Source organism: Bidens hawaiensis, unplaced genomic scaffold (genome assembly GCF_021521415.1).
Source record: "Bidens hawaiensis isolate Kalapana, Puna unplaced genomic scaffold, B.hawaiensis_p1.1 tig00020647_1, whole genome shotgun sequence".
NCBI lineage: Eukaryota > Viridiplantae > Streptophyta > Magnoliopsida > Asterales > Asteraceae > Bidens > Bidens hawaiensis.
In genome coordinates, this window is record NW_027493161.1 from 14,146 (window position 1) to 37,701 (window position 23,556).

The 23,556-nt window shown below is 33.5% G+C and overlaps 2 protein-coding genes across 3 annotated transcripts; both read left to right on the forward strand.

Moving 5' to 3' along the window:
* Positions 1-471: 471 nt before the first annotated feature.
* LOC143561285 (lipid droplet phospholipase 1-like) lies at positions 472-6,167 on the forward strand. Of its 2 annotated transcripts, none has more exons than XM_077049406.1 (10): positions 472-673; positions 2,543-2,610; positions 2,736-2,806; positions 2,888-3,124; positions 4,002-4,165; positions 4,258-4,313; positions 5,218-5,302; positions 5,342-5,478; positions 5,581-5,678; positions 5,903-6,167. In XM_077049406.1, the coding sequence occupies exons 1-10, from the start codon at positions 543-545 to the stop codon at positions 5,972-5,974; spliced, it is 1,119 nt and encodes a 372-aa protein (XP_076905521.1). In that variant the 5' UTR covers positions 472-542; the 3' UTR covers positions 5,975-6,167. The 2 variants fall into 2 exon arrangements, with proteins under 2 accessions (XP_076905521.1, XP_076905523.1); XM_077049408.1 differs by having other exon boundaries at positions 5,218-5,270; positions 5,367-5,478; positions 5,903-6,165.
* Positions 6,018-18,055, forward strand: LOC143561283 (ATP-dependent 6-phosphofructokinase 4, chloroplastic-like). Its single transcript, XM_077049404.1, has 14 exons — positions 6,018-6,036; positions 13,816-13,955; positions 14,845-14,891; positions 15,012-15,051; positions 15,146-15,208; positions 15,296-15,433; positions 15,548-15,760; positions 15,841-15,909; positions 15,986-16,115; positions 16,211-16,251; positions 17,131-17,355; positions 17,435-17,483; positions 17,574-17,728; positions 17,832-18,055. The coding sequence occupies exons 1-14, from the start codon at positions 6,018-6,020 to the stop codon at positions 17,931-17,933; spliced, it is 1,431 nt and encodes a 476-aa protein (XP_076905519.1). The 3' UTR covers positions 17,934-18,055.
* The last annotated feature ends 5,501 nt before the right edge of the window (positions 18,056-23,556 follow it).

The window sequence follows — 23,556 nt, forward strand, 5'->3', positions numbered from 1 at the left end:
TATTATCAATTTATATGAGAGATATGAGGGATGATCATGGCTTGCCAGTGTTTGAGTCCTGATCTCACCCGGTTTTACCGGCTCCTCGCTGTCGTGCTGTTTGGTGAGCGTGGGGGTCGGTTTTATCCGGGGAATCCCTCAATAGGTGGACCGCTAGGGGCTCCGTCCGTCCGAACTCGTGGCCGGTTCGGGCTACCTTTAGCCATTGACGCGCACGGATACCCGGCGTTACTTGGTTATTAAAAAAAATTCGCAATTCTATCACTCTTTGGTCCAATCCAAACGTTGACCAACTGATCATTGACGTCCGTTAGGCTTATATTATTAATAATAAAACACCACCGCCCCGTTAAACATTTCCGTCATCTCTACGTCGTCTTCTTCTTCTTTCTTCATCCTCCACTCCCAACTTCCGTCAACAATTCCCACCTGATAATAATAATAATAATAATAATAATAATAATAATATTATTATTATCATTATTATTACACCTTCACAAAAATCGTATCTTTATTGCATAACAACATTCAGTACCAGTTAAATGACGACTGAGACCGGACATGTTTGCTCATCGGAAACAGTTACCGGCGGGCAAAATGTATTCAGTTGTGATGAATCCGATGTTTCATCCGCCGATCATCTTGTCGTCATGGTCAATGGGATCCTTGGAAGGTTAGATGAATCAATTAGTCAATATATTATATTCAATTAGTATTTTGCTACTAGTTATTATTGTTGTATTTTGAGAATGTTGAGATTTGGATTGCTTCCTGTGGGTGTTTGTTAATTTTGTTTGATTTTAGTCTGAAAATTAGGGTTTTGTTAAGTTGGTTATGGGTTAGTTGATTTTCTCATGATACGTATGTTATAATATGTTGGATGAAATTTTGGCCAACTGTATTTTATAATTATCTTGTATTCATACATTACAAGCTTTAACTCTCCATCTTATGTTAAACAAGATATCTTATCTGTTAATCATGGATTTTTATGCTTTTAACACTAGAAATGACTTGAAAAATAATGTTTATGATTTGTGTTTGTTTGATGAGTATAAATGTAGGGTGAGCTGTTGAAAACCATGGTATCCGGTGTATTGATTCCTTATTTTACCTCCTTATAACTTTTCATTAAGTTAATAAGTTACAACATTGTAACTTATGAAACTTTTACTCTCACAATATAAGCAATCCCAAACACCTTATAACTTTTCAAAAAGTTTATAAGTTATAAGTTGGTGAAGATAAGCAATCCCAAACACCCCCTGAAGTGAGTTCCTATAAATGTGTAACAGTACATAAGCTAAAAGACCTGGGAAAACTACAACCAATGTTAACTTGCGTTTATAACGTAAGGGTAAAACGGGAAAAAGGTAATATCTAACTATCATTTGCTTAAAGTTGTGCATATGCAGTATCTATAACCTGAAGTCCTGAACAAGTTAATATGTTGGTATAAACATGTTATTGGAGATAACCTTATACTTATTTATAACCTTAATAAGTTATTGGTATAAACATATTATCTTTATACTTGGTAGATGTTGTTGTTAAAGTTTGTAATGAACTAAGTCGAAAGTTGTCTTTCATTTGCAAAAATGAATTTCTATGGGAATGCAAGTAAAGTTTACACAACAATATCAATGCAACATACATAAACTATATGCTTTTAAATCCGTATGATGTTAAATGTAATACATGTATGAGTCGTATTTGTAAATTATGGATTTTTGTATGGTTTTAAGTTTATCACTAGAAATGACTTCCAAAATAATGTTTATGATATGCGTTTGTTTGATATATAAAATTTTAGAGTAAAAATGGAGGGTGGATTGTTGAAAAGCATAATTACTTAACTGATTTTATTAATGAAAGTATGACAGTACATATGCTAAAAGACCTGGAAAAACTACAACCAATACTAACTTTCTTTTATAATAAACGTAAGGGTAAAATGGGAAAAAAGTAATATATATGTATCCTTTTAAAAGATATACACTTATGTGTGATAAACTAAAATAGTAACACGAACAATACTTTATGGACGGAGGGAGTAGTTTTGACAAATTTATGATAGATATTAGGCTCAAGTGTATTCGTAAATAGTTTCTATAAAAATAAACAAAACAATCATATGCTAGGAAATTGAGATAAAGTATTAAGAGCAGATTTATGGTGATATTGTTTTTTATTTCCTAATTAGTGGAATTTTTATGGAGTACGTTATCTGTTTATCGTATCATATAGATGCGAGTGGTTTTAAATTATAAGTACTTGTGAGTTAAGTCTCTCTATTTAATTTTGCCATATAGTTTCTCAATTTGGGAAGTTAAGCCATAATAGTTTCTCAATTTGGGGAGAAAATAACTTATGGCTCTTTTTTCTAGCATAATAGAACATAGATACACCTGTACTAATACATGTTCTTTAAAATTTTATGTGTTGATAAATCTGTTTTGCAGATATTTATACAATTATACTCTGTTATATACAAACTACAATATTCTTAATTACTAATGTGAAACATTTTGTTGTATTACAGTTCTGCAGATTGGAAGTTTGCTGCAGAGCAGTTTGTAAAGTCATTACCAGACAAAGTCTTTGTTCACCGTACGGATCATCTGTCATATAATTTCCATATCAATTTATAAACAAGATTCACATTCTATTAAGTTGTAATTAAACAAGATTGTCACATTCATTTATTCGGTGTTTATGTTACTTGTGCAATATAGGTAGTGAAAAGAATGCAGCATCTCAGACGCTAGATGGTGTAGATGTAATGGGTGAGCGGTTGTCCGAAGAGGTTAGTGTTAATTTTCCATATATTAATTATTATGATATTTATTAACGAAACACTTATAGTTTGATTTTTTGCTAATTTCAGGTGCTTGAAGTGATTAAACAAAAGCCAAATCTTCGTAAGATTTCTTTTGTTGCACATTCTGTTGGAGGTTTAGTGGCAAGATATGCTATTGGTAGATTATATAGACCACCAAAAGAAAACACAGATGATTTGTCGGTTGAAAACGGTGAGGAATCAAAGCCCACAATTGGTGGTTTGATTCCAGTCAACTTTATTACAGTTGCAACACCTCATCTTGGTTCAAGGGGCAATAAACAGGTAGTCTTTTTGGTTCTTTTGCTTCTTTCTTTGAAAATGTATTTTAAACATTTGCGTACCAATATGATTACAAAAGTTGCATTATTTAGGAACAATCTATGTTTTAAATGAATTGATTTAAGAGGTTTTATGCATGAAAAATATACGTTGGGCGACTTTACATCCATCTAACTTGTTTTTATTGAACTGTTTTTATTTTTATTTTGCGTAGTCTTGTAAACAAACCAAACAAATACGAACGGGGCATGTTCATATTCGTTCGCTTGTTTAACAGTAACTGAACACAATTAAATACTGACAATTAAGGGAATGGAGTTTCTTATTCATAAGAAAATGAACATTTTCGTGTTCGTTTGTTAATAGTATAGACAAACGGTTCACAAACGTAAACATACTTAAACGAATGAATATAACTTAACACAGATGAACATCAGTATGTTAAAATTGGTAAGGCACGCCCAAATTGCAATTGGTGATATATTTTTTTTTGAATGGCATAATTGGTGATCTTTTAATTTCATATATCTGTAATTAATTGTAAAAGGCCTAAACCATATTAATGGATATGTAAACAAACAAACATAAATGAATGTTAAACAAACAAAAGATAAACAAACATTCACGAATGCAAATGAACGAACGAGTCACATGTTCATGTTCGTTCATTTAAATGTAATAACAAAAGAAATTGTTTATGTTTGTTTATTAAGCGCGCATAATCGAACTTTCCATCGAACGGTTCACTGAACGGTCGGTTCGTTTACATGCCTAATTTTACATGCGTGGCCCAGTAGAGAGAACATTTTCTTTTTTCTATATATGTTGTGTGATTTAAAAGGTTTGAAATTCCATTTATGTTTGTTGTATGATTTAAAAGGTGCCTTTTTTATTCGGATTATCTGCTTTGGAAAAAGCTGCGGTTCTTGTTATACATTGGATATTTAGAAGAACAGGTCGGCATCTTTTTCTTACGGATAACGACGAAGGAAAGCCTCCGTTACTTAAACGCATGTTGGAAGATTACGGTGATTGTTATTTCATGTATGTTTAAATAAGCGTTTTCTGTTTGAATTCTTTATATATGCTGTCATGCTGAATGTGACATAATGACATTGCCTTTTTCAAATTTCCAGGTCAGCATTACGCTCGTTCCATCGTCGTGTAACATATGCAAATGTTGGCTATGACCGTATCCTTTTGTTCATTGTTAGTTATGATTTATGATCTATAATGACATTTTTTATTACTATAATAGTCTAAAGTATTGAATAATGTTATTTAGGAGGTTGTATAAATTAAAAGAAATAGGCTTTAAGTCACTTTCAACCCGGATCCCTGTTTAGCAGAAATTTTATGATCTCTTTGAGATAAACTGCAACCTAAATCGATCTACTTTTAGTAGGCATTTAAACGAATCGAGCGTTTAGTGGATAGTTCATGAAGCACATTTTATTTATTAAATGAGTGAACGTGACAAAAAAATGCGTTCATTTAGTTAAACAAACTAGGATGAACAAAAAAATGTGTTTATTTATTTAAACGAACAAACATGAACATAATGCTCATTTGGTTAAAGGAACAAACATGAGCACATGTCTCGTTTGCTCATTTATGTTCATGAACGTTATTTCATTTAAATTCGTTTATGTTCGTTCGTTTACATTCATTTATGTATGTTTGTTAGTTTACATTTGTTTTTGTCTGTTAATATGTTTTTATATAATTTTTTTGGCTCATTATAACTTAGGCTAGTTTTAATAAATTTTAAGGTCCAACACGTTCTTCACATCACTTTTCAACTGGTTTTAACTTAGTTATGTTCATTCGTTTACGTTCATGAATTGTCGTTAACACTGTACAAATTAGAATAGAGGAACACACATGAACAAGAAAACCCTGTTCGTTTAATTGTTCCTGTTTGATCGTTTGGTCAGTTGAAGTTAATGAACGAACACGAACATGCTTTATACGTGTTTGGTGGGCTCATTTACAAGCCTAGTTTTTAGATGACACAATTTTCATCTCTACTAAAATACAGTATGCCTTTAGTGATATTAAAATTCCTCTGTTTTTTTCTTAACCGACATGATTAGATATTGTCGGGTGGAGAACTTCATCAATTAGGCGTAACATAGAACTGCCAAAGGTACATTTTAAGTTCATGTTATTATTATTATTGTTGTTATTGTTATTGTTATTGTTATTGTCATTTGTCAGTGTCAAACTAAATTTGTGTATGCAGTGGCAAGATTCAGTAAATGAGAAGTATCCTCATATTGTATATGAAGAACGCTGCAAGGCATATGATTTTGAGCCAGATTTGACAAATGATGATGATACAGATGACGTGGAAGGTTTATAACTTACATATTATTGACTGTCAATTATTATTACCTTTTGATTATATAAATAATAATTAAATTGGGTCTTTAACAGAATAATTAAATTATTTGCAGAGGAATTGGTGACTGGTCTTTCTCGTGTTTCATGGGAAAAAGTCGATGTCAGCTTTCACAATAGTAAATCTAGGTTTGCTGCTCATAGTGTTATTCAGGTAACAATTTATAACCATTTTTTGAAACAAATAATTTATCTGTTGGGTGAAAAAAAATCACTTTTTTAAATTATTAAGTATTATAATGTTTCATCTTTGTCATTGTCTTTGTATGTCTACCACTCTTTTCTACTGGTTTTACTGTTTTACTCTTGGTAAAATGATGTCATGGCATGGCTCCTTTTCTAATAAAAAAAGATAAATCGTATACGTTTTTAATGCAGGTGAAAAATCACAACGCGCATACAGACGGGGCGGATGTTATTCAACATATGATTGATCATTTTTGTCTTTAGAGCTTCTGCCAACTGTATAATATTAGAGGTCCTGGTGTAGAGTATGTCATCTATATTTGAAGGTAACGCGAGTAAAATATGATTACAAAGGCTATACTATTTGAATAATAGGTTTATTATTTTATAATAAAATCAGTAAGGAGGTTTATGCATTGAGCGAAGATATATTAGTTTTATCTGTTAAACCAGTAGAGATAAACGGGTCATGAAGCGCTCAATCATAAGTAAACGGGTCAAATACCTCATCTAGTGTTTTTCGTTTTTATTTTAGAAATATATTATATGGCATATGTTGATGGTTGAGAGTGAGTTGATAAGTCTGATGTTGCGTTTGCAGGAACATACAAGCTCACATCTTAAGGATTAGTTTAGTCATGTAATTGTAAACAGAGAATTATTGTGTAGACTTTATAATCTTCTTATAATTTTCTTTGGACTGTTAGCAATAATTGTTGTGTTGTATACCTGAAGCAAGTAAGTTGATTCTATCACCATCACTGATTACTTGACAAACTGTTGTGCTAACTACTAACTCTTACTATATACAGTTTTACTAGAAGGAAAGATGACTGTTATTTGTTAGTTCTCTGTGATAGCCAGTAGGTCATTTCACTCACAACCCTCACACTTGTGAATAGTGATCATTTCATACCTCAATTTGTTCAAATAAAAGATAATTACCAAATTCTTAGCTGGTTAAATAGAGGTACGAACTGTCACAGTTATAAGAAAAAAGTGATAAGTCAATAGGTAACGGATAGAAATTTGATTTGAATCTAAAACGGATAGTTTAACGACTGATTTTGGATACAAATTCACCACTCCGGAGAAATTGTGTCAAGAACTCTACTCGAAATGTCAAAATCAAGCTAGCAAAGACCAAACAACTTTACTCAAAATCGTTTTGAGGAAAATTAAAACAAACTTTTCATCATAAACATCAGTGTCAATTAATTAAAATACAACATATGCTGGATGGAAATGTGGAGTTGCATGAATATACATAAAAAAAGTTGCCTAAGATCGATATTAACTCTTCTTTCCTTTTTGAGAGCTGAATGAAATTGAGAGGAAATGGAATAGGGAAAATCAAAATGTTATTTCCTCAAAAAAAAAACTAACATTTTTTGTCATGCATAAGGAGGTATCGTGTTAATTATCTATTTTTGTGATATTTTTTTTATTATGCATAATTACTTCTGTTTATCTGATAATTAAATTTCAATTGGATTTTAATAATCAAAATTATGGCCTATTAGCCGATAATAAATTATATTATTTATTTGAGTGCTTAATTGTCCCTACTTTCACTTTCATTGTTAGGGGCAATCTCAGTAGCATAATCATTATATTTATGTTTAAAGGTCAAGTTATTCTATAAAGGGGAATAAAAATAAGAAGAATGAGAAGTCATAATTAATTGACATGTGTCAAGTAGGGACCAAAGGAAAAAGAGTATAGAGGTAATTGTACACATTTTCTCTCTCCACATGCAAGACACATGTTAATACCCCCATCATTTTATAACTTTTATAACTTTTTCATATGATATTTTTTTTAAAAAATAAAATTCACCATAATAACAAACGTTTTTTACCTTTAATATGAGTATAATTTTGTTATATAAGACTAAAAAATAATTTACGTCATTGTGTCTTTTTGCTTACCATTGTGTCTTTTTTCGTCATTGTGTCTTTCTGTTTATTATTGTGTTTTTCGCCATTGTGTCTTTCAACTGATCATTGTGTTTTTTTAATACTAATAACACCGTTGTGTAATACTAATATGTAAATGTAATGAAAAATACCAACAAATTATCTAATACATATTACACATTAACATGAAACATAAAACACAATAATGGATACGTATAACACAATGACCTGAAACGTAAGACACAATGGTAAAATACATATAACACGATGACTTGAAACGTAAGACACAATGATAAATACATATAACACAACGACCTTAAACGTAAGACACAATGGTAAATACATATAACACAATGACCTTAAACGTAAGACACAATGGTAAATACATATAACACAATGACCATAAACTTAAAACACAATGGAATCTACATATTACACAATGGCTTGAACGCAATATACAATCAACATAAAGCAAATGTTGAGCACAAAGACACAGTGACAAACGAAAGACACAATGACGTAATCTTTATTTTAATTTTTATCTTTAATATGTGTGTCAGTTGAAAAACACAATGACCAAAATATATAACATAATGCATAGAAAAACTCAATTAAAAAACACAATGGACAACCAAATAACACAATACAAAAAAACCCACCAACTTTTTTTTATTTTTATATAACAATATGATATTCATATTAAAGATAAAAAAACGCTCGTTATTTTGGTAAAAAAAATTCTAAAAAAAACGTCGTATGAAAAAGTTATAGACGTTTTAAAATGATGGAAGAATTGACATGTGCCTTGCATGTGGAGAGAGAAAGTCTTCATAAATGAGTTATTACCTTCATGCACTTCTCATCTATTTTTATTTAATTTTTATTCTTGAATTAATCTCCACCATCCAAATATAAGATCAATGGATTCTCATCCTTCTCATCCTTCTCATTTCTGTTGTCCTTTGTATTTTAACTTTACCCTATGTTTGAACTTGACATAATTTCATTAAGTGATGACTATAAAGTAAATGAGGAGAGAGAGGAACGAAATAGAGTAAAATCAAATATAAATCATGTGTTAATCTATGATGATTTTGCTACTAGATTGTTCTTGTTAACAAAAGTGAAAGTTAGGACTATTGGTCAAATTGTCAATATAAATTATTATAAGCCAATAGACCGTAGGATAGATTATTAAATTCTAATTTGTCTAACTAACATACTTATAGTTGAATATTTAATGTTATTTATAGTTTGAAATGAATGTAAATGTAATAGTAGTGGCTTAGCTAATCTAGACAAACATACCCAGTACAGTTTTACATGTAACATGCTATTGTTAGTCGGGGTGAGAAAAAACCGAACCATAACTGGAACCTAAACTGTTAACCAAAAAATTAACCAAAATTAACGAAAAATATCGACGGTTTTGGTTAATTGAATCTCATTAACCGACCATTTAGTTATAGTTACGATTAATGTGTCTTCATTAATTGATTTTAACCGAAACCGAACCAGTTTCGTATAGAGGTGGTCAAAAAAACCGGTCCTCGAACCGGTTTGCCGGTTTAAACCGGAAACCGGTTTTTAAGAAAACCGGTTTTTTGTAAACCGGTTTGACCGGTTTACAAACCGGCGGTTTGTATATCGGTTACACAATTTGGAGCCTAAACCGGTTTTATAACCGGTTTTAAAAAAAACCGGTTTTTTTTTAATAACCGGTTTTTAAAAAACCGGTTTTTTTAATAACCGGTTATTAGAAAAACCGGTTAACCGGTTTTTTTATAAACCGGTTTTTGACCGTTATAAAAAAACCGGTTAACCGGTTAAAAACCGGTTTTTTCCCGTTGAGTAACGGCCATATAGCCGTTTTTTCTTATTTTTGACCGTTTTTTTTTCCCCATTTTACCCCCACAAACATCTATATATAGCTTAGGTTGGGTATTGGTTAGATCACACTCGATTATACAACTCCAAACGCTCTAAACGTTTATTACATACGCGATTATTTTGTTATCTCACGCTCAATTATACCACATTACCACTCCATACGCTCTTATTTCGTAGTCGATTATCATGGCCTCCCAAAGTGCTGCTTCATCCGTCAACATGGGTGCCTCGAACACGGGAGAAACGGTCGTTCGGGTCATCCCCACGAAACGAAACCAAGATGTTTGGCAACATTTCGACCTATGCGAAATGTCTAACGGTACCCAAAAAGCTCGATGCAAACATTGTTTGAAGTTTTATGGCAAAGATGCAAACTCCACTTTAAGAGCGCATGTACAAAGGCCCTTTTGCAAGGCCTTGAAGGACGAATCGGGAAGTAGTTCGCAGCCGGAGATGACGAATCAAGGAACGGTGTTTACGTACGACCTTGAAGCGGTACGTCAACAGTTTTCAAACTTTGTGATTCAAAATACACTTCCTTTCAACCACTTCGACAACCCTCAATTCACGTCGATGATGCAAAAGTATGTTCAACCACGCTACCAACACGTAAGTCGTTCGACCCTTAGAAGAGATTGTCTTAAAGCTTAGAAAAACGCTAAATCCGAACTAATTTCATACTTTTCAAACTTACAAACTGGTGTAAACTTAACAACGGATGTGTGGTCGGTACCTAATGGTTCGCCCGACTCATACATTTGTGTGACGGCTCATTGGGTTGACCCCGGGTCGTGGCAAATGATGAAACGAACCGTTGCGTTTCAATTGTTTGATTACCCGCACACGGGCAGAAATATTTTTAAACTCTTGGATAAAGTCATTCGACAATACAAGATATAAGATAAAATCTTTTCAATTTCGTTTGATAACGCGTCCAACAATACGGCCGCGGTTGGCCATTTAAAATTAAAGTATAAACCTATTTGTGATGGAGCGTTTTTTCATAGCCGATGCATTGCACATATTATCAACTTGGCCGTGCAAGATGGGTTAAACGTGATCGAAACGCAAAGAAACAATTTTAAAAGAATGTTACGAGATGTTTTTAGCAACAATAAAACATTTTCAAGATACAAAAAATTTTGTGATGAAGCTAATTGTCAATGGTTGGAGCCCAATTGGGATTGTCCAACAAGATGGAACTCGATTTGTGATATGTTTGAGAAAGCCATCCAACAAAAAGAATCATTAGTTGCGTTTCATCAAATAATGTCAAGTAGGGGTAAATGTGCACCGTACGATCCTAGAAACTGGTTATTGATTGAGATCGTTACGGAGGTACTTCAAATTTTTAAATCTTGCACAACAAGTTTATCCGGGGTTTACTATCCAACAAGCCCCATTGCTTTACCAAAAATTGCTGTCATGTGCACAAAGTTGAGTGAACTTCATTGTAGGGGTGCACCTTATTTTGATATGGGTGTAAAAATGAAAGAAAAATTTAGAAAATATTTTCAACAACTACCCGCTGTTTTGACATGTGCTGTTGCGTTAAACCCTTGCATAAATGTTGGTGGTGTTGAAGCTTTAATAGAAAAAATTTGTGATGAGCTAGAGTTAAACGACGATCAAAACCCCTATTATAACCAAACTTTAAAGAATGCTTTCAACACCACCTTGTCTAACATGTATGATGTTTACCTTACAAAATACGGGTCGTCTTCCCAAATTCATGACTCGTTAAGAGCTGTTGCCCAATCCCAATCCCAAACCGACCTTGAAATGGGGATGTACTACATGATTTGGGAAGACGCCGGTAAACGTCAAAAGGTAAACACCCCAAGCAGTGAACTTGGAAGGTATGGTGGTACCAACTTTGTGAAACACATGACTCCAGATGAATTTAGAAGTCTTGATTTGCTGGCTTGGTGGAGAGGTAAGGAGGATGAGTTTCCGATCCTCGCCGCCATAGCCAAAGATTTACTAACGGTCCAAGCTTCCACGGTAGCTTCGGAGTCTGCTTTTTCTGTTTCTGGCAGGGTTATATCGATTAGGAGGACTCGACTCACTCCACCAGCTGTAGAGATGTCTATTTGCTACAAGGATTACTTGGACTCTTTAGATAGGGCACAACATCAACGCTCACTCGAGGGGGAAATGGACTATGAGGCGGGCTTGTATGAAGACGAGGTCAATCAAGGACACACTCAACCAATGACCGATGAAGAAGCCGCGTACGACGATTACCTAAGGAATAGCTCGGGATCGGGTAGCGATGAAAATAATGAGTAAGAAACAGCAAGTTGTTAATGTAATCGTGTCTAAGCATTCTTAATGTTTGTATTTTTGAGTTACGAATATGCGATAACGATTTAATGTTTGTATTTTTAATGTAAAAGCTATAAATGAAAGTTATGTATTTTTGAGTTACGAATATGCGATAACGATTTAATGCTTGTAGTTACCGGTTTGCCTTGTAGTTACCGGTTTGTTTATACTGTGAAAAAATAATGGTTATTTAAAAAAAAAAAAAAAAAAAAAAAACCGGTTAACCGGTTAGACCGGTTATTAAAAAACCGGTTAATAAAAAAACCGGTTTATTAACCGGTTCTAACCGGTTCCCAAACCGGTCGTAACCGGTTTGACCGGTTATGGTTTTCATGCACAAAAACCGGTTATTAACCGGTCCGGTTATTAACCGAACCGGTTTTTTTCCAGGACGAAAAAAACCGGTCCGGTTAATAACCGAACCGGTTTTTTTAAAAAAACCGGTTTGTGCACCTCTGGTTTCGTACATTTAAACTTATGTTGCATCTGGTATATTTCAAATGGTTAATGGGTAGAATAAATCACATTCAAGCACAACCCTCAACGCAATCAAATCTCTACGTGTATATCGAATCAAAGGATACACGATATTGCCAATCTACCATTGTCAAAATCTACTTATGACATGACCATTATTTTGGATGTGCCTCATCCAAACATTCATTCCATGCTAAACTAGTTTTTCATCCAGCGTGTTAAAACCTGGGTGATAGTAAATCTCGAGCATTGTCGGTTTCGGGTATTAAAGCCGTAAGTCGATGTGAATTCGGTTTTTTCGGTTACGTGCGTTATTGTATCGGAATTAAAACAAAAAATAAAACGAAAACATATAAAATTGAGGTGGATTAATGGGGTAGCGCCGGTTGGTAAAACTTGGTTGTTGGTAAAACCCGAGCGTTGTCGATTCCTGCCGTTGAGGCGGTGCTTGTTATGGTACCAGTTCTAAAACAAAAAAAAACGAAAACAAAAGCAAAGTTGTCATTCGTTCGTTTTCGTTGCGCTCGTTGCGTTACCATAACTAAAACAAAATGCGGTGAGTCTGCCCGTATTCGGTCGGTTTTCGTCACGTTAGTTACGGTACCGGAACTTAAAAGAATAGCATTCTGTCAGTTTACGTTATGTTCGTAACAATACCGAAACAAACAAAAAAGAAGCAAAATGCATTCATTTGTTTAGGCGCCGCCAAGTGATCAAATAAGGGCACTTGTGGCACCAAAGTTCTAACTTGTATATATTAGTCATGTTAGTGAAATTTGTTGTTTGGATAATAGTGGTATGCTAAAATAATTTTAAACAAAACATTACTCAGTAATTTAGGTCAAATAAGGAATTATTGTTATTGGTTGCTTGTTGATGTGTATGAAAGATTAGAAAGAATCTTATTTTCTTGAATGACCTGTCTTGCTTAATCATATTATGTCCACGGGACGAGTAAAGTAGTAGTAATTAAGGCTGATAATTTAGACACGATACACGAATGCATGACACGAACCTACACGACTTTAACATATATCATGTAGATGGCCTTAACAAGTTTCGTAAACTAAACATGTAGACACGAATCAACTTGTTAATTTCCGTGTCTAAACATGAAAAAAACCCGTATACCTGTTAATTACATGCTAGTATCTGATTAGATTGTTTTTATCAAGAAAAAAATATAATAATAATAATAATATAATATGCTATATTCCATAAATAATTAACCATAAATTTTTATACGACACAGTTGTACACGGCGGACATAATTCCAATTCAACATCAAACAAATGGCACACAAACCCATCTCCGATTCTCCTTCTCAGTATCTCCTGTAGTCCGGTGATTCTCTCCTTTGCCTTTGCCCACATCCCTGGAGAAACCAATTCACGTTTTCTTTCTTTCACTCTCGAATCTTCTTCACTTTTCTTCTCCAACAAAAACCTTATCGTTTCCTGCTAAACCTCTTCCATTTTTCACCCCCCAAAGGCAAAGGAGGTCGTGTTATTATTATTATCACCCGATCAAAGCTCAAACTATTAATCACCACTCCCACTGTTGTTGAAGATGACGATGGTTTTGTCCTTGAAGACGTTCCTCACTTAACCGATTTCTTACCTGATTTACCGGTAGTTATTTCTCCCCTTTTATTTATATACTTTGACATTGACGTTTGACTTTTAAAGTCAACCAAACAAGTTTCTTCCCTTTTGATATTGATATTGTTTAAATTTTGTAGTGAGACATGATCGCACTAGAAACTTATCGAGTTGTATTCAGTTTTATTAAAGATCTATCTATCTGATTGTCAATGATTGGTGAATCTCAAAACATTCATTGTGTCATTTCAAACTACTAGGCAAATAAAATATCCAAATAATCATAAACACCCATCGTCATTAAAAGCCCTCACTTCATACACCTAAGCCCGTTTTCTAGGCGAGGCCAAACATATGCGCTTCTAGTTTCTAGGCCCTCGCTTCTTCAAGTTGACGGCACCTTTGTTGTTATTCATAACGGATCAAGAACAAAGATCATTTGAACCTTTTGAACTTTTGACACTTTACTTTTGTTATTCAATTTTGGAATTACGTTTGAATCTTGACTCTTTTAGAACTTTTGGTACTAATTAGATGATACTTAACGTTATATTATAGCTTTTGCTTATTTTATATGACGAATAGTATTATTTTTCTAATCCATAATATATATTTTAATTTTTTCTATTTAAGTGCGCTTTTTTCCCTTAGGCCATCACTTTTTTTAGGCTTTGCGCCTAGGCCCCAGGCCAGGCCCGTGCGCCTAGCGCCTTTGGTAACTATGAAACAACCACAAGAACCCAATGCTTTATGAAGTTCCGATCTCAATGTAATTGATCTGTTTCAAAGTGTACCACTGAAACCCTAGCTACAAATATCTTATAACCAAAAACCCGAGCTACAATGTGGCTGGACCATACACTATAGGAAATCCTGAACATGTGGATCATAGTTTTCGTTTTATTCTTTCTTCTTGCAGAGCTATCCCAACCCGTTAGAAAACAGCCAAGCCTATGCAATAGTCAAGTAAGTTTTTTTTGTTATATTTTACTCTCTTTACTCTTATGTTGTTAGCATACCTTGTGCACCGGTCTTTATATGATCATTTTTACAACTCACCAAACAATATGCAACTCTTTTCGTCAGGAATACTTTTGTTAACCCAGAAGACGTTTTAGCACAGCAAGTACGTTTTTTCTTGAATCGCTCTACATTGAAATTTTAACTTTTTTCACCACCAAGCTAATTTGGTATTTGGCAACCGTGACATCTTGTTGCAGATTGTTGTTCAGAAGGGTAGTCCAAGAGGTGTGCACTTTCGGCGCGCGGGACCTAGGGAAAAGGTATATATCTCATTTAACCTATTAAATAAGTTGGCCAATTTCTCATTACTTCATTATGGTTGAAGTTTTTATTCTACCTAATGTTAGGTTTATTTCAAGCCGGAAGAAGTGCGAGCGTGTATCGTTACATGTGGTGGTTTGTGTCCCGGGATCAACACAGTGATCAGGGAGATTGTATGCGGCTTGAATATTATGTACGGTGTTAATAATATACTTGGAATCGAGGTTTGCCATATCATTATTCATTCTTGCGTTATTGCTATATATCATATAATAAATATGTAGATGGGACCCACAAAATCAAATATTCAGTTGTCCAACTGTTGTTCTTTTCTACAGGGAGGCTATAGGGGCTTTTACTCAAGAAACACAATGGAATTAAATCCAAAAGTTGTTAATGATATTCATAAACGAGGCGGTACAATTCTTCAAACTTCACGTGGCGGTCATGATACCAACAAGATAGTTGATAACATTCAGGACCGTGGGATTAATCAGGTGTATATTATTGGAGGTGATGGCACTCAAAAAGGAGCAGCTGCTATTTACAAGGTAATTGAATATTTCAAATCATATTTGTTTTCATTTGGCTTTTTAATATATATGACAAGATGTTAGTTTTTTTTTGAAAGGAAGTTGAAAGGCGCCGCCTTCCCATTGCAGTAGCTGGGATTCCCAAGACAATTGATAATGATATTGCTGTAAGTCATTTGAACTCTTTTTGATTGTTTATTTGACCTTTTGATGCATTAGGTTGATGTTTTATAATTGTTTTAGGTGATAGATAAATCTTTTGGATTTGATACTGCTGTTGAGGAAGCTCAGAGGGCAATAAATGCTGCACATGTTGAAGTGGAGAGTGTTGAAAATGGAGTTGGAATAGTCAAACTTATGGGTCGATATAGTGGCAAGTATCTTGACCAATGTATACATATGTTTGTTCAAGTTTCATAAGATGTCGTGTTTATAGTTCTTATTCCAAACATTTTTGGAAATTTTCAGGATTCATTGCAATGTTTGCTACTCTAGCAAGTCGAGATGTGGTAAGACCTTAGTTAACTTAACCCAGATTCAATTGCTTTAGCTTGAGATTATGTTGACTTACTTGAATTTTAATTAGTTGTTTCTCAAATATTGCAAACTCTTTTTTTTTTAAATTCTTATTGCTCGGTCAGTTAGAATATAGGCTCACAGCTTGCTTGAAATCGGCTTGTTTGAAAATGAATCGTGCCGGCTCAGCTAGGTTTATAAATGAATGAGCCCGGGCCAAAGTAAGCTTGTTCGTTTGGCTCGTTTAAATTAAAGCTCAAATTTTTGTAATGTAAATTTATACGCCAAAATGTATGCATAAAAACCTATATACACACATACATGGGAGTGTTCAAAGCAGAACCAAGAAACATGTTGAACTACAAGAACTGCATAACGCACTTGTGCCTCTTGCTTTAAGTGTTTTTTCAAAAGATGGTTACATAACCGCTTACACACTATATCATTAAATCATTAATGCATCATGTAGAAGTTCTTTATGCGGTTCTCGCAGTTCTCAACATAAACTACTTCTGAAAAGAACGCATCCCTAAGTGTGTGTGTGTGTGTGTGTGTATCATAAATTTTCAAGTTTATAAAAATTTTGGATTATGTATATGCAAAAAATATTGTGTAAAAAATATACAAGCTTTTGAAGAGCCACAAGCTGGATCGAACTTTTGATGAGCTGAGCTCCAGCTCAACATGTCAACTCATTAAGATAAACAAGATGTGTTAGCTCGGTTTGTAAACGAGCCAAGCCCAAGCTCACCCTGGTTCGGCTCGACTTGGATAGTTTACAGCCCTAGGTAGACGTTGCATAATGGGTTGGGTGGTTAATGGGTCAAACCAGTAAATATGCAGCATGTGTTAATGGATCTGTACTGGAACAGGATTGTTGCTTGATTCCAGAGTCTCCGTTCTATCTGGAAGGGCAAGTTGGTCTTTTTGAATTTGTTCAACAAAGACTTCAAGAAAACGGGCATGTGGTTATTGTGTTAGCCGAAGGTGCGGGTCAAGAATATGTGTCTCAAAGTGAGAATGCAACTGTGGAGAAAGATGCTTCTGGAAATAAGTTGCTTCTTGATGTTGGTCTATGGTTGACTCAAAAGATTAAGGTTATTAATAGCTAATAAAATTTAACATAACTGTTTCTTGGACAACAATTTCTAAATTTTGTTGAGTTGCATGTAACAGGATCATTTTACAAATGTGAAAAAGATGCCCATAAACCTTAAATACATAGGTACTTTTTCAGGATGAGTTTATTATTATTTTCATGATTATAACTACTCTGTGTACAATTTCGAATTTATGTTTTTCTTTTAATATGCAGATCCGACATACATGATCCGGGCTGTTCCAAGTAATGCATCTGATAATATTTATTGCACACTTCTTGCTCAAAGTGCGGTTCATGGGGCCATGGCGGGTTACTCGGGGTTCACTGTGGGACCCGTGAACAGCAGACACGCGTATATTCCAATTGGGGTAAGTCACGTACGCATATCTAACACATTAGTTATATACAGATGTTTATAAAACTTGGATTACTGTACTCAAGATAGCTCAACTCATTACTTTTGATGTGCAGCGTGTAACGGAGGCTACAAATATTGTGAAGTTGACAGACAGGATGTGGGCTAGACTCTTAGCTTCTACTAATCAACCCATTTTCTTGAACAAACATGAATAGATTTGGTAATACACAACTAGGCTTCATTTGTTAAAACATTATGTACATTAAAACCATACTACCTAGAGGTGGCAAAACGGGTGGGTTGGATGACAGTTTAAATTGGGTAATGTTATGAGACGGGCTGGTTCAGGCATCATGTAGTGGCGTTGATAGCCGAAAGACAAGGGTACATGCATCGATCAGCCGGTGTCCCGATGATTGAGTGCTATGTGCCTTATGTCCAAGGCTTGATGCAAAACTACTATCGAGCCGGGGGTCTCACCGGAAGCAGCCTCTCTATCCTTATGGGGTAGAGGTAAGGCTGTCTACATCTTACCCTCCTCAGACCCTACCATAGCTTTGCTATTGGTGGGATATACTGAGTACGATGATGATGATGATGATATTATGAGACGGGCTGGTTTGGGTTGACCAATAACATTTGTTTGTCAAAATTCATTTTTTAATCAATGATTTGTGCGTTAAATATGATTAAAATTGTATTATTATAACGATATAATTTATATTTTAATATAGAGATTTAAATTGGTGATGTTGAAATTTTGGGCTCTGTTTGAAAAATTTATACTTGTTTGGAGCTCAATTATTTGATCACTGTTTATGATTGTTCAATAATTTGAGTATTATGTTATGGTGGAGAGTTTGAACTGGATTGCACTTGGTTTCAATTCAAAAAATCTTTGTTTTTGGAGTTTGGAGTTGAAATCCTTGAAGCGAGTTTCCCATGATTCCGAATTCACGAGAAACCGAGGAGCTTGATTTTTCAATGATCCTCGAAAGAGCCTGTGAAATTTGGTTGAAAATAACATTATTTCTCGCCTTCCATAAAATATTGTTTTGATTGAACTCTTGCTAAATGCATAAAATTAACTTTTAACTGTTATTTTTCTGAATTAGATTTAATGAAGTCATTCTATTGGTTTTGTCATCTAACTGAATTTAGTGATTTCAAGTAAAAGGGTTTTATGAATTTTTGTTTATTAGGTACTTTTAAGTGTTATTATTACTATATGTTTAGCTTAACAATTAACCAAACAAATTCTTACTTATCAATATTTCTTTGTATATTAACTTTTTATTCTGTTCTTAAAATTATGAAGTGCCGTTTATATTTTTCTTATTAGAATTATTAAATGTCCTTCAGTCATATTTTATATTGGAAACAATATTTATAAACACTTTGTTCATTAAAGAGCAGACATTTATTAAAGTTATATGTATAATCATAGCAATTAACAATTTAACGATGAAAAAGAAAATAGAGGGCATACATAGAAGAGTAGATTCGGACACGACATGCTATAACATGCGTGCGTGACAAACCATTTAACGAATGGCACTAATTGTATTAACGTATGATAGCCAACTTATTTGTGTATGTCACCTTGGTTTAATTTTGGATACAAACGTAGCACATTTTTTTCTTATCGGTGTCGTGTGACACCAAACCTTATAAGTCCCTGCTTGTGTCATCCACAACAATGGGCAGGGAGGGGTGTTTTTGGAATTTGTTTTGATTTGTGATTTTGTAATTAGTTCATTCATACCATGTTGATATAAAAGAAGTTCATTTTCGATTTTCATGACTTCATCTTACTTTTTATATAAGGGATTATCTCATAGAATAGTAACCAACTTTTGGAAGTGTCTCAATTAGGTCACTGGTGTAATTGTTTGTTCTATTTAGGTCACTAAGCTTTGTTTTATGTTTCAATAGTAGGGTTTTTTACCTAGATAAGAGGTAATTCAAGTTTCCTTTTTTTCAAATTAATAGAAAAATAACATAAATAAAAACAAGTGACGATTCATGTTGCAGCTACATCTCCCACCATCAAACCCTACCATCGATCCTTAAACTATCGGCGTTCAACTCCTACCACCGAAACAAGTTGGTTACTAATCAGGGTAGCAAGGATTATTTAAATTAGACCAGGAGTGTTTGCATGTTTGGTTTTGATTTGCGGCTGGCTAAAAACCTATTATTGCATTGGTTCTGTGTTTTAGTGTGGTGATTAAAGAGTTTTAAAATTGTCACCAAAAGTCAAAGGCTTAAATTGGTTGCAGCAGGTCTCGAAAGTAAATAAGAAACAAGTTTTTTTTTTGTGGTGATTAAAGAATTTTAAAGTTTCTTTTTTGCTTTTACGTTTTTCAATTTCATAACATTAAAAAAAACTTAAATAAAATAATACATAGAATGGATGACTTGTTTTTATTTATGTTATTTTTCTATTAATTTGAAAAAGGGAAACTTGAATTACCTCCTATCTAGGTAAAAAACCTACTATTGAAACATAAAACAAAATTTAGTGACCTAAATAGAACAAACAATTACACCAATGATCTAATTGAGACACTTTTAAAAATTGGTTACTATTATATGAGATAATCCCTTTGTATAAAGCAAAACTTAAGTAAGGTGTCTTTCAAGTTTCAACTGTGGTTAACAACTCAGAATTTGTGAGTTTTGCATTAAAGAATTGGTAGGTAGACAATAATTAATGGTATACAATTAATTGATGGAAATGGTGAGAAGAAATGCTTGATTGTGTTTGTCGAAGAAACAGCACATGATAACTGATGACATCACAGATTATTTTAAACAGAAATAAATAATAATGCAATTAACAAATATTATGTGTTAACGTCTTACGTCTTGTCGTTTATCCAGGCTGTTTTAAATTCAATTAAAATGTTTTTAAGGTGGAATAAACCAAAACTTGAATTAATAAATCAATAAGTTAATCAACGCAAGTTTAAGTGCTCCTTAGCAGCCATGAAACTATCGCGTTAATTCATTAATAATTGGTATAAAAAACTGGTTCTCACTAATAATATCTTTCTGTATTTATTTTTCATACGAACTGTCTTTATGGTTAACGATTATAAAGAGTATACACACACACATTAAATGACATTAGAAAAATGTTGATCCATTATGATTATAATGGCATGTCTAAACTAATTACAAAAGTATGACTAAACCAATTAGAAGAGTGCGTACTAAAACAATGTGTCTTTGTTCATGTCTAATTTTGACGTTATTTTATTAATATGGTGAAAATAACGTTAAAAGTGGCGGAAGGTTAATCAGCCAATCAGGCATCATGTGGTGACGTTGATAGCCGAAAGACAAGGGTACATGCACCAATCAGCTGGTATCCTGATGGTTGAGTGTTATGTGCCTTATGTCCAAAGGCTTGATGCAAAGCTACTATCGAGCCGGAGGTCTCACCGGAAGCAGCCTCTCTATTCCTACGAGGTAGACGTAAGGTTGTCTACATCTTACCCTCCTCAGACCCTACCATAGCTTTGTTATTGGTGGAATTTACTGAGTACGACGACGATGATGATGATGATGATGACAATGACGACTATAGCAAGGCTTTAAATGGTACGTCTATTATTTTAACGGGTGTCTATATATATATATATATATATATATATATATAACAATGAACAAAATACATGATTACAATGATTCGTCCAATCCACTACCACAACGAATATGCAAATTGCCTGCAGTTTAATAGATGTATTTACCCTCAGCTTAAGTATACGTATCACATGTTGATCCTTTGTACGTTTTGCAAACATTTTCCACTGAATACATAAACCATTCTCTTATTTTTTTAGTAAAGTTTTTTCAGGGTTCCAACTTCCAACCCCTTTAACCAAAAATAAAGGAAAAAAGTTTAATATAATCCTGTAAAACCAAAATATTCATAAGACATGAATGCCAGATTTACGTCTCACATGTTTTACCATATTTAGAAAATTATGAAATAACATTACAATTTAGTGAGCTAAAGTGTTACATGTTTCATAATATTTAGCATGTTAGTGGAGATTTACAAAGAGTACAAAAAGAGTGCATTGATAAAAAACAAATCAACGTGGAGCACGTTAGTGGAGATTTACAAAGAGTGTATGTCCTTACAAAAACGATGCTACAGTTGAAGTTCACGGGATGCGAAGCTTCATTAGTTTCACAGGATTAGGGGTGATTGTTAGTGTAAATCTTGTGTAGCTACGAGGGTTTTTTGTCGTACTTACAAACTCAAGGATTTTTGAGATAGTTTTTTTTCGTAAGTTTTGTATATGTTGAAGATTAGAAAGTTATAAATAGAAGTTATATGTAGTCAAGTAAAGCATCACAATCAATACAAACTAGATTTATACTTGTAATCTCTTATTACCACTTTGAGAGCGTAAAAGCCAATTTATCTTTTAGTAATTGGAAAATAAGAGTTATTTCAAAGTTCAAAAGACAGTTTATATTTAGGTTACCGAAAAGGTAGAGTTAACTTCCATTTGGTTGGTGATGGAAAGTAAGCTTATTCACATGTTCGCTCAGATAAAAAAACGTATTCACATACATACCAACTGCATACATACTGTTTCTTTCTATTTTTCCCCAACCAACTTAGAAAGCAACATAAGGTTAAATGGTATGGATCAGTGGGCCCCCCTGGGATCTGATGTGGCACCCTCTTTCAAATGAGGCTAGTGAACACTGCCCCCATCCCATCTCATTTTACTAGTGACGTGAAGTCACTTATGGTAGTCGCGCACATCAGTGGCCAATCACATATATATATTTTTCTTTTTCAATTGTTTATAATATTAAATAATAAAATAATGAAGAATGTGGGGGGAGGGGGGGGGGGGGTGGTAATGATCCATATCTTAAGTTGAAGGGTGAGAAGAATAAGAGAGACAAAACTGACGTGACTAATAAGAGAGAATGGTTCAAATGAACTATAGTCACCAACCCAAGTAATGGAAAGAGATTTAAGTTTGCTTGGCCACGATTAAGTCATGAAGTGTCATCACAAAACACAAAGTACAATATTTCAATGCAAAACATTTTATGAACTTTTAGTTGAAGTTTCACAATAACTAACATGAATCATAGCTACAAAACATATATGATATTTAATTTTAAGATAATACATCAAATGTTTTAGATGTTACAACAAAGTCATTGTTAGTTACAAGTGTTGTTATAATTCAGTGAGAGAAAATAGATTAAATATATTAAATGTTAAATATTTTTTTATTAGTGACAAGTATCATATTACAGTATATTGAGAATTGAGACAGGTGAACAAGATGACAAGGGCGATAGCCGATGGCTGGTAGGAAGAAACAAGGTGAAGGTTAGTTACGATAACACACGAGAGAAAAAGATAATAACATAAAGAAATGAGAATCTTTTTCTTTTTTTACTAAACTACTGTTATGACAGATTGGTAATGAGAATAAAAGAAGCTTAGTGATGATGATAACAAATATATATATCAGAATAGATATTGTTTTTGAGATGATATTACTCGTACATACATTCGGTATTTATATTACATCAAAATCACTATTTAAGGAGACAATCCTCACTTATTGGTTTGAAAATTTCATTCACCACTTGCAAGTGTCTTACCAACACTCTTATAACAGTTTGATAATATTGTGCTAAATTTTTAAGATGTCGACCGACTAAAATGTAGTATATAAATCATACTACATGTTTTTTTTTAAATTAACCATTATGTTTTTAACATTAACCATTAAATTTATATTAACAGGCATGACCGATTTAGTCCGTGAAAAATATTATATGAAC